Source organism: Condylostylus longicornis, unplaced genomic scaffold (genome assembly GCF_029603195.1).
Source record: "Condylostylus longicornis isolate FDR11 unplaced genomic scaffold, ASM2960319v2 ptg000084l, whole genome shotgun sequence".
Classification (NCBI taxonomy): Eukaryota; Metazoa; Arthropoda; class Insecta; order Diptera; family Dolichopodidae; genus Condylostylus; species Condylostylus longicornis.
This window is the reverse complement of record NW_026578052.1, coordinates 8,271,699-8,284,138: the sequence shown is the minus strand read 5'-3', so window position 1 is coordinate 8,284,138 and position 12,440 is coordinate 8,271,699. Positions and strand designations below refer to the sequence as shown.

Here is a 12,440-nt window from a genome sequence, read left to right as displayed (position 1 = left end):
TTTAGAGTATTTCTACGTGTAATACATGTAATACGTAAATATGTTTTGAATATGGATTTAGTTTGTTGTATGAAAGGGGGAAAATCTATACTGTATTCAATCTCACATATTCTGTGATTCTCTATTTCTGTTACCTTTAAGCGCTGTATATTACGTATTTTATAATATTTAGGTATACTATATTTATATAAGGAATTTTATTCCATTTTCTTATTATCAGTAAAAAAGATAAATTAGGCAAGCAATGTATTACATAATTGCGTAACAAGAGAATCTATATATTAAATCACATATATGATAGATTCTTATTTTATACGAAAAATAAGTCAGAAAGCAATGACAAAATAACAAAAGCAAAGAAAAATAAAATGTCACATTTGATTTTTAAATGACATCCTAATTTATTATATATACAGAAAATGATCTGCTTCCTCTGCTTACTTTGCTTACTTTGTATAGTTGTACTAACGCTATAATAATATTATTTACTTGTTTATATGTATATGTATATTGCACATTAATTAGTTAATATAACAAATAAGAAAATTTTCTACTTAATTTGTTAAACTTATGGGATAAAAGAAAAAAAAACACAAATATTATAAAAGATCAAAGTAAAAGCTAATTTGTCAGAAAAACGTTTTCATTGCTGTAGGGCCTTATAATCGGAATACTTAATAATTAATAATGGTACTTTGTTGTGGTATGTTTTACTGAAAAAAAGTACTTTTATCAAACTGTTATAATTTTTTTTGCAGTTTGTAAAATAAAATTCAATATGGCTACGAGTCAAATTCAAATGCGAATGATCAGTAAAATAAAAATAATATTGAGAATTTATTTTAAAATTGCATATTTTTAGGCGAATAACTAAAAATTCAATATTATAGATTATAACAATTTGATTACATAAAATTTTATAGAAATTCCCGATATTACTATTCACAGACTCATTACTAGGGCGTAGGGGGTCTACTGTCAGAATATTTTATCGCATTCGGATAATATAAAGTAATTCCAATGAATTTATTTGAGAGAATTGCAAATTCAATTCCGTCATAATATTGCCCAAAATCAGTTCTCAAAATTAAAAAATTTTCAATTCAATATTTTTAAATTTCTTAAAGCTTTACTTATTCGCTTAATTTTTATGGTTTTCTATTTGTTGGCCCGTACTATATTTTAAATGAAATCGAAAACTTTAAATGTGAACTAATTAATTTATCCAATCTCTGTTCCATCATCGCAATTTCTAAAACTATAAACTTATATAATTTTAGAATACTCATCTATTTTCTAATACTCACACACTACTTGCTATTAAAACTAAATAATTTCGATTTAATTTGCCAACTAAATTAAATTATTTTAATTACGAAAAAAATTATTGAAATTTTTAAAATAATTTTAAAATAATTGAGAAAATGACAATTCCATTCAAAACACAAAAACAAAAAATTTGTAATGAAAAGTTTTTAATACTCGGTTTTAATTTCTGTTTATTGGCGTTTAAAATAAAAATATTTTCTATATAAAATAATGGCTATAGTATAAATGGAATTTTCTATTTAAAATAAATGGAATTTTAATAGGAAAATTTTTCTAAACAATATTGAAAAATTAAATTTGTATGTAATATTGTAATTAATTTCAAATATTTTTTAAATTAAAATTCCAATTTAGAAAATTTAATTTAAAAATTTAATCAGAAAAAACATGGACGTAAAAAAACATTCGAATAAAAAATAAAAAAAATTTAACAAAAATATAATTATAAAAAATCGAAATAACAACAATCAGGATAATAAAAAATCAACAAAAAATCAACAGCAACTGGCAACAATAAGAATGACAATAAAAACTGTTAACAATTACAACTCTATTTAGTGCGAATAAAAATTTTGTGTTAATTTTTTCTTTTTCTTCTCTCTCTCTCTCTCTTTTATGTATTTTCGGTTTTATATTATCGAAATAAAAATTCCTTTTCGTCCTGACACAATAAAAGAAAAAACAAAATCCGAAAAATGAAAATAATTTTAATTTGGTTACTTTTAACCCAATCTAAAGCAAATAAAAACTTGTTACAAATTAAACTTATTTGTGTACAATTACAGTTGAAATTTATATACAAGGCGCATATTATTTGCTTCTATAATTACATGTGTATATGTATGTAAATTGTAAAAAAATAAAAATATAAATGGAAAATTCACTTAACTATAAATTAAGCACTTAACCCCAAACTTTTCCCCCCTCCTCTTTTTACTAACCAAACCGAATTCGACAATTCGAAATTCTTTTCTGTTATTTTCTTTAAATACACCTCTCCTCTCTCTTCTCTTTCTCTTTCTCCGCTCTCTATTTCTTTGTATTTTCAATCTCTTTCCTGCTTACTTAACATTTTCTTTTTCATTTCATTTTTATATGTTATATTGTATATGTTACTGTTATTGTTGTGTTAATTAAGTTTTTATGTGTTTGTTAAACTGGTATTTGTTAAAATTAGTTTTCTTTTGTGTTTATCTTTATTATTGTTTCTGTTTTATTTGATTTTTATTTATGCTTTTCATTTCCCTCTTTTTTTTTGTAACAATCACTTATTATACAGGAAGAGAAGTATTGTTTTCTGTAGAATATAAATTTAAGGCTAGATGCTGTTTGGATCAATTGACCAATAAGTGTTAAGTTAGTCTAAATCCCGATATTTTGTAATCACGACATTTGATTCCGCCCCTAAAACCCTCATTCTTTCTATTCTACCCTGAAGAATTAATTGCAAAAGTTCGTATTTACATCCACTAATAATATGACCAAAGTAAGCAGTTTTGGGTTTTTTCATTGACACAAATAATTCTCTTTGTATATTAACTTTATTAAGAACCTCTGTAGTATTGACCCGATCTTTCCAAGAAATTAGTATTCGCCTGTAAAGCCACATTTCAAATGCTTTAATTTTGTTCATAATCGCAACTTTTTGAGTCCATGGGTTCAACATCATATAAGAGAATAGACCATATGTATAGCACTTAATAAAACGAAATCTTAGATTGATGTTGATCTCTCGATTGGTATGTACTTTTTTGTATTTAATAAAAGCACCTCCCGTCATCTCTATTCAACATTTTTGACTTTCCTTATCAGAGTCCCAATTTTCGTACAACCATAGTCCAAGGAATTTGAAACTTGTTATCAAATGCAATTAATGAAATCCTTCAATTGGAAACACACGCATAAAGAAAACAGCCGCCAATATATTGACCACATCAATTTTATTAGCCATATTTTAGTGTAACTCTATTTGTTCTTTGTAATACATACATCTGTTATATCTGTTATACACCCTTTATTTAAATTAACTATGTATATGGCTTGTTTTAACCATATCACTTTTTAAGGCTACTATATTAATTAACTAATTAAAATGTATAGTTTCTAGTTAGTGTTTAACTATGTACATGTTAGGTACTTAATGCAAATGTATGCACAATGATTTAACACAATTTAGTGTTAAAAAGGAAATATAAAAATGTTCTACAAAAATATGATGAGTAATATGACATTAACGTTATATTGTAACATTATGTGTTAGTGATTAACTTGTAAATGGTATAAAAATAAGTAATTGAGGGCATTATAATTCAGAAAGAATTGAAATTTTTCTTCCTGGTTTTGTAAGAGGAGTCGGAAATTTCAAGCGTGTTTCAATTATATTGACATGATTATATTTAAAATAGTGACAATTTTAATGAAACTTCTTTACTTCGGAGCCATCGAAATCAAACAACTTATTTACTGCACTGGGCCTGAACTGTAAAATAAATTTCATAAGGTCCATTTGAGGAATAATTCCGGAATTATTTAAGAATTTTTAAGGAGACATTCAATTTTATTTTTTTACAATTTCATTATTGCATTACAATTTCATCATTTTGTGATTCCCTAATAATTGGAGCACAAATTTTCATTTCATCTCAGTTCTGTTAATTAGACTTAAATTGCCATAATATAAAGGGTGTTTCAAATTGAATGTCTGATTTAACAAAGAAAATCAATTTTAGGTAATCAAATACAAATAACAAGGCCATTCTCTTGATTTTCTAAAATCGATTTTCAAAAAACGAACATTAAATAATCCCAATTCAAACACTTAGAAAATTTGTAATGGTAATGACACACCCTGTATATATTATGCATTAAAATTTAATTATTAATAATATGCAATTGATTTTTTTTTTATTTTAATATTTTAATCGTTTTCATTATTTTTAATTTTAATTTCTTTTACGAAAAAATAAAAGTAATTAAAGTAACATTTATTTTTTTCATTTTAAAGAAAAAAGTTTTTGAAACAAAGAAAAAAACCTTGAAAATAAAATAAAAAAAAAATTATTTTTTCTATAATGTTCTCATTTTTTTAATGCTGCTCTCATTCGTGAACAACTTTAATGTTCCGCTACAACTGCATCCAATATTTTTTCGGGCATTTTATTATTGGGGTGAAATTACAATTTTTTAACAAATTTTCGCTTATGAACAAATAACAATGGATTTAATGAACATGGAAAAAAAAATTATTTGTAATAAAAAACATATTTGATTTTTAACAAATTAAAAATAAAAAAATCAAAATGAAAATCGTTTTTAAAATATAATCAACCTTAACAATAAAAATAGTGGTATCCACGAATGGTAAGTTCTCCTTTATAAACATTAAAAGTAAAGTGTTAATTATTAAAACAAAAATTAAATGAAAGTTAAAACAAAGTACAAATACGTAAGAATTTTAATATTTTTTTGTTGAAATGGAGGTTTTAACCTTTATTAAAATTATACACTTAATTTGTTTGAAAGGGTAATAAAAATTACCCTTAACCATCATATTCAACCCCAATATAATAAAGAGCTACGAAAATAAGAGTAGAATTTCGTGCATGTTATTGCTAGTTCTGTAAAATGAGAAAAACAGAAATTATCAGAAATTAGAGACTCATTAAAAAACAATAAAAATTTTATTGTTTTTTTTTTTTTAACATTTTATTTAAAACCTTTTACAATAATTATTTCTTATATTTTGTATTTAAATTGAAGGTTTTTTCTTGTTACCACAAAGTACATGCAATTAATTGATTGAGATCACAACAAAAATTCATGCTAAATTTTATGAAAATGTTGAATTAAGAATTATTAAAAAAAAATTTGTTTTAAACATGAAAATTATAATTAAAGTCAATTAACTTGCTATTTTATAATTAATATTGCATGTGTACTTAATAATGTATTAAGACCTTGAAATAAGACCTATAGCTAAGAAAAACTAAAAACATTCAAATTTCAATATAAAATCTCTAGCTATATTATTGTCAAACTAATTCCTACTTCAAAAACCTTTAAATTAAATAAAATTTGAATATTTTCTAATTATCATCCTACAGTTATGCAAATTGAGTATTCCTCCTATAGTTATGCAAAAAAAAATATGAAAAAAATTCAATCAAATTTTAAATGAAGTGTAAATTAATTTGATTTGATTACTCCGTTTTTCTGGTAAATGGAATGAATAATTGCACTTTTAAAAATTAAACTCTTCAATTAAAGTAATGGTGATATTATTTGAAATATTGACCTTGGGCAAAATCTAATTATAGATAATTTTAGTGTTATACGAAACATTAACATTGCACTTAAAACGAAATAATTTTTAAAATAAAACTTTTTAATTGCATTTAACATGCCTAAATTTAACTTTCAATTAACCTCTGAAAATCTAACAATAAACAGATAAAAATATAACGAATCGCTATTTATATTATATAACAAAAAAAATTTATATGTTATGTTACATTATAGGCGGTTTTCCCGTAAATTAAAGCCTATTTGTAAATAGTAAAAAAAATTGTTTTTTTTTATAAATTTAAAATAAATTAAAATAAATCTAATTATAACACATACATTATGCATACAAAACTGTTATACAAAACTGTTATACTGTTATGCAAAACTGTTATACTATTATACAAAACTGTTATACTATTATATTAAAATAAATTTTATTTAAAATTAATTTTCTCATATCCCGCATATTTAAATCATAATTTCAGTTAAGAATGGCAGCATTAAATGAACCGTACTATGGAGATTTACAAGGAATTAGAGGAGCTGATTTTGCATGTTATAGACAAGCAAGAAGAGCTGGTCTTTTAGGCACCTTTAAAGCATTCCTAACTTCAAGGTAAATTTTATAAAATAATTTTTTTTTTATAAAATATTTTAAATAGTACATGCTTACTTTAAGAATTTCACATTTTTCAAATAATTGATTAAATTTTTTTACAAATAAAAAAGCATATAAGACGTGTTAAATCCTTTTTTATAATTTTAAGATTTACTTGGTACTTAAATAGCATTAGAGTTTGTTTTATACAGGAATATTAGATTATAAGGCTTTGTATAAAGGTACCAAAGAGAGTAAAATTTTTTAAATTATATTTTAATATTTTTTTCTCTTTTTGAATTTTAGGTTGCAAAAAACAAAAAAAAAATAATGCAATTTAATAAAATTTTATAATGAAAATGGCAATAGGCCAAAAATTTTGCGTATATTTTCTGCTCCGGCTTTTTTTAATTTTTTTATTTTATATTACTTTTTTTTTTATTCAAAAAATAACAAGGTTTTATAAAATATTGAATAGCTAGAGCAAAAAATTAAAAAAAATTAGTAAAGGATAATTTAAAAGAGTAAAGCGTATAACAATTTAAGAACAAAAGAAAGTTTAAGTCATTGAATTAATGGTCTCTTTGGTACTGATAATGGCCTAAAGGAACTTTAGTGTCCTTTTGTTTTTTCTTGTTTTTTTTTTTAATTTTTTTTCTTTGTTTTATATTTTATTAGTTGACATAGGTATTTTGACATGAATATTTAATACCCTTGTCTTAATAAGTGATTATCGTCAATTATTTTTAAATTAATTCTTTTATACCAGGATTAGACAACTTCTTTTATAGGATCCGACACTTTCTTTGCAAAAAAATAATTTAAAATTATTTTTTTAATATGTGTAATTTTCCATTTTTTTTTTTGCAGTGTTTTTAGTATTTTTTTCAGACTTAAGTCTAAACTTGTAGTTTTTAAGACCAAATGTAAAAGTAGTCATACCCCTAAAAATATGCATTGTTTTTTTAAATTTTTCAAAATTCTACCAACTGAATTAAAATTTAAACGCAATTAGACTTATTAACCGCAAATAAAAATTTTATTGCTAGATAAGTCAATTTGTCATTAAACTCGGATGACACGACACTTCGGTGTAAATACACTGATATCATACCACATGTTTACACAAATATTAAAGAAAAACCAATTTACCGCTACATGTATGCAATATTTTGTAATTTAAAAAGGGTATTCTTCTATTTTAATTGCACTTTTATTTATATTACTTTTGTGTCATATAAAAGTGAAATTAAAAAGAATGAAACAAAGAAGAAAGAAATCAAGGATACTGCAGCTTTCGACAAAAAAGTAAAATACAAAAAAAACTCCTAGCTAATTAACATTTTATTGATTTTTTGTTCCTTGTTCTTCTTGTTTATTTTAAATATTTTTTCTTTTCAAGATGTTCTTTATTAGTCCTAAAATAACGTCATGGAATTTTACCGTATATGTGACCAGTAGAATGATTATGAGAATTTCGAGGTTTTCTTTTGTCTAAATTTTGAATTTGCTAACCATAATCGAATTATTTGATTTTAAAATATTTTCGTAAACAATATGTTGGTCAATGTTAAGATATGAAAAGAACTTTTTTTTTTTTAAAAATATGAAAAGAAATTTTTATTTAATTTTTAATATGAAAAGAAATTTTTGTAGACAAAAGTGAGTCGTTGTGAAAATTTAGTAGGATATTTTGCAGTGAAAAGAATTTATTGAATTTAATTTTTCAATCATTTTAAAAAATCAATTAAAATAAATTAATATATGATTCAAATTAAACATCACCATAAACTCTAAGGTCAAGCAATTAAATTCATCGTAAAGAAATTTGAGTTGAAATGTAGGTAAACCCAGAGAAATTTCTTGATTTTGATTTCAATATAATTTTGTAGTTGAATGAGAACGTTCTCTACACAGTATTATACAAAAATAAACCAACTAATTCTTAATATTTTGGGACCGAGTAAACGGGAGCTGACCACACTTGACCGTCCAGATTTGAAATTACTGGTGTGCTCACTGGGCACTTTCTCTTAATAACCCATTTGAAGCAGATGCTCAAGGCTTAGAACGAGGTCTGCCGTTTATGCATATAAAAGGACTAAGAGTGAGAATGCAAGGCGGTAGCTCGCCTACGACTGGGGTGCTTCGGAAGGGGCTTTGTTTAGCTAGCTCCAACACTTCTATTTTACAGGGGCCTAAATATAGTGATAATGTAGGTAGGGATAGAAATCACAAAAGATCCTATTGGTCCAAGTGAGAAGGGCGTACAGACCTCTATATTCTATGTAAGATTAAAGTAGTTGACCAAAATATTAAAATTCACCACACACTGATTTATAGTTTAAGATTGAGTTGAGTTTTGTATCATTCATAAAGAAGCCAAGTTGTAGATTGTAGATGAGTTTCGTATCATTCATAAAGAAGCCAAATTCTAGAAAGTGGGACAGGAGTAACCCCCAAGCCACTGCTGCCATTCTTTACTTATTGTAGCCTCACCACGGTCCCGCCTATAATATCCCCGTCCCAACCTGTTAGGCCCTTAATCTGATCCTTCACTATGTAAGGCTCTTGGATAAGGGCGATATCGAGGTGATCCTGCATAAATATATGAGCCAGGACATCAGTAGATGCTCTAGCATGCTGTAGATTTATTTGGATGCACCTCACAGCCATATCATTTCCTCCGGCTCTTGTCTATGGGTTTTGGCCCTTTAGACAAAGGTTTTACATGAGCCTTGCTTCTCACTGCCGCCTTTTTACGCATCTTGGTGGGCGCCTTCCCTGCTACAGTCGTCCTAGATGCCACACTAGCCCCTCCAACAGCAAATACCGAAGCAGTACCGGTCTTCCCAGTGAGCTTTGGCCGTTTTGTTTCATCCGAGACGCTTTTATCCGGCGCGCTGGTCGATGGCTCATTTCCGCTGTTTTCGGAGCGATTTCAGACTTTCCAATGAGTTTTGGCTCTTTTGGTTGGCCTGAAGTGGTCGTCGTTGTCGCGGTGGGTGTTGGTTTTTTATTTTGTCCTACCCTGCCGCCACCACCTTGAGAGGATTTTCTTCCTTTAACCCGAACGGTAACACGGAAGAAGTTCAGGAAAAGTCGGAACTCCGCTTTCCGTAGATCTTCCAATCCGGAATCATTCACGGAAAAGGTGATGGAGCAGCCCCCGTCCTTTTCCTTATAAATCCTCAGCATCCTCCAGGAACTCATCTTGAGGATAGGATTTTGCTTCCCTATCCTACTTAGGAATTTGTCCCTGGAGAGACTGACGGTTGTCTCGTTCTTTGGCACGTAGGTGACGCAGACATGCTGTTTGGGCATGTCGTCGCCATCCAGTACCACGACGTTGCAACCGTCCCAAAGCTTTATCTTCCTGCAGACACTGGTTATCCACTCCTTGGTGTTTTGATTATTGTATGTTACGGATATCCATCCATCCCTTTCCAACGCTGCAGTGAATTGTGGATGAGAATCTACAACTTTATTCATTTCATCCATGATGGCTACTTTGATTTTCCCCATCTGGACTTCGGATAGCCTTTCCTCTGGATGCAGTTTGTGAGTCAGGGCCACCTTGACCTGTGCTACTGCATCCCGATAAGAAGTCATTTTCTGGTTTTGTTGAGGAATGTTCCCAGGGACCTTTCCCTCAGCATTGCCCTTCATCCACCTCTTTTTTGAGGGCACTGCTTTCTGACCTTTCCCTCTTCTGGGGATAATCGGCCACAACACCCGATCCGCAGGCCCTTAGCTTTTCTAGCCTTTCCTTCTCATATCTGCGAGCTTTCTTTTTGTCGTCCTCTTCAGTTTGTTGGATAATAGGTCCAAGATGATCCTGATTATCCATCTCCATCGAAGGCGCTTTTCCTCTACTGGCGTGAGAAGGAGTTTCTCCTCTGCGTCGGTCGAGAGAAGCTCTGGTTCCGCAGACCCTTGAGCACTAACTATGTTTGTATTAATGTTGTCCTTAATATTGCTGTTGGTGTTGTAATTGTCACTGTTGTTATTGTTGTTGTTGTCGCAGTTGTTGTATTTGTCGCAGTTGTTGTTCTTGTTGTTACTGTTGTTTTTGTTGTTATTGTTCACATTCTCCATTTTGTTCCCACGAGTAGCGCGGGAAAGTATAGTCACCCATGGCAGGACCCGGCATATCATGAGAAGGCTCGTTTAAACTGGAGGCCGCCTGGTATCCAAAGTCCGCATACTAACGACTAAGCCCCTCTTAGCCACGCAGTCATGGGCATATGCTGTTCCACCTTGACTTGGGACGCCTGTCGTCAGCTGACGTATAGATATAGGGGTGAAACTCACAAAACAAGAGGTTCGCCGCGAGACATGACCACGACACGAACGTAACTTTGATCGTTTCAATCACCCCTTTATCCTCCACCATTACCGGGGCCTTCCACTAGGAGGAGACAGTGCGGTTTTGGGTCCTAAGAAGCCAAATAGAATAGAATATTGTATAGAATAATATAATCAAGATTTTATTGGACTAAGAGTCCTTAATTTCAAAATATTTCCAGAGCAAAAGATATTGGCCCGGATAGACAGTTTCATTAAACTACCTTAACGAGAGCCCTTTCCAAAGAATTTATAGTCAATATTCATGCGTTTTCTTGCATTAAAATATTTACGTTCTTGGATCTCTAATAAATTTATATATTTTAGCTGTTAAAAGGATTAATAAATTTCACTTATGTAATTCTTACTTTATTTTCACATATATCAAAACAATCTCAAAGTTCTCTTTAATTTAAAGAGCATAAAACGGACTTTTATTTTTCTTTTTCAAATTTCTTATAATAATACAAAAGAGAACCTTTTAATTTTACTCTCTAAATAACACATTCCTCTACACAACTCTGTTATATACTACTGATATTTAATATTTATTAGATATAATATATTCTCATGTAGTATAATAAATAACTGTAATTTAAAGTATTTTATGCTTTGAATGAATACAACAGAAAAAAACAATAATAATAAGAGACAAAATATAGAGCAAATAACCGAAAAGAGAAAAAAAACTGTACAATTTTAGAGATAAAATGTCAAAATCTCATATTCTATTCCATCTACTCTCTAAACATTTATAGTATAACAACAAAACTAACTATAGTAGTAGTAAAAATTAAGTAACTATTTTCTATTTTTTTTTTTCTAACAATCGCACATATTATGTAACTTTACATATTTCATTGTTAAAAATGAAAGAAATATGAAAATCATAAAAAAAGAGAATATAACCCACGCTCTCTTGACATTTTTAAATTTTTTATATCACACATTTATTTTATATACATACACACACATATTTGTGTATAGACCATTTCTTTTGTGATTTTTTTAAGTACAAAATGTTTAATAGTTCGTAATCCTTTATAATAGTAATTTCAACACTCTTCAACGGTAATTATATTAGGTTTAATTAGCCATGGGGTAACAGATCACCTCGACCCAAAATGTGGATCCATTGCGCACCTCCTTCTACATATAACGTTTAAAATGCTCTCTCGGGACTTATGTTTCTAACAAATTCGAGTGTCTTGTGGGGATCAATTTCTCCCAAGAAAAACGTAAAGTAAATTTAATTTAAAATTTTTGACGAAAATTGGTTAAGAGTCAATGTTAGAGTGAGATAAATTTTAATTCAAAAATTTAAACATCAAATAGAATTGATTTAAATCTGCATATTTCGTGTATTTCAATAAGCGTTCATAAAATTAAGTTAGCGTTTTAAGAAAAGCCGAAGAAAACTCTAATATTTAAAGCAGTTTTTGCTATATTGAAAAATTCATGCATTTTCAATTTTTTCCATAAACATGGCAATTTTTGGTAGAAATTGCAGAATTTCTCACACTTCCTTTTGTTTAGAAATCACCATATTTTACAATGACTTTGGAAACACCTTGTAATTTTAATATAAATACTGATAAGAGTTAAAAATGCAACCATCATCATAGATGTTAAAGTCAAAAAAAAAATTACCGAAAAAAAAAAAAGTTTTTTTAAAAATTTTCGTCATGACGATGATAAAATAAAATATCCTAAATAAAATAAAGAGATGAAAGGAAAAGAAAGGATGTGCCAAAATAAATAACAAAAAATATATTATTTTTTCTACCTACACACATATACATTGTATATTCATTTCTAATATATGTACATACATGTATGTATATAAATTTTTTTTTTGTCGTTTAAGTTATTTTCATATAAA

General features: G+C 28.1%; 1 protein-coding gene across 6 annotated transcripts in view; it reads left to right on the top strand.

Moving 5' to 3' along the window:
* Positions 1-12,440, top strand: part of LOC129613459 (collagen alpha-1(XVIII) chain) — a 197,403-nt gene that overhangs the window by 155,613 nt on the left and 29,350 nt on the right. For 5 of the 6 annotated variants that reach the window (XM_055527539.1, XM_055527536.1, XM_055527537.1 and 2 more), the window contains 2 exons: positions 4,675-4,689; positions 6,099-6,229. In XM_055527539.1, the coding sequence (XP_055383514.1) occupies positions 4,675-4,689; positions 6,099-6,229 (146 nt within the window). The remainder of the gene's footprint in view (positions 1-4,674; positions 4,690-6,098; positions 6,230-12,440) is intronic. The other variant, XM_055527538.1, reaches the window with a different exon arrangement.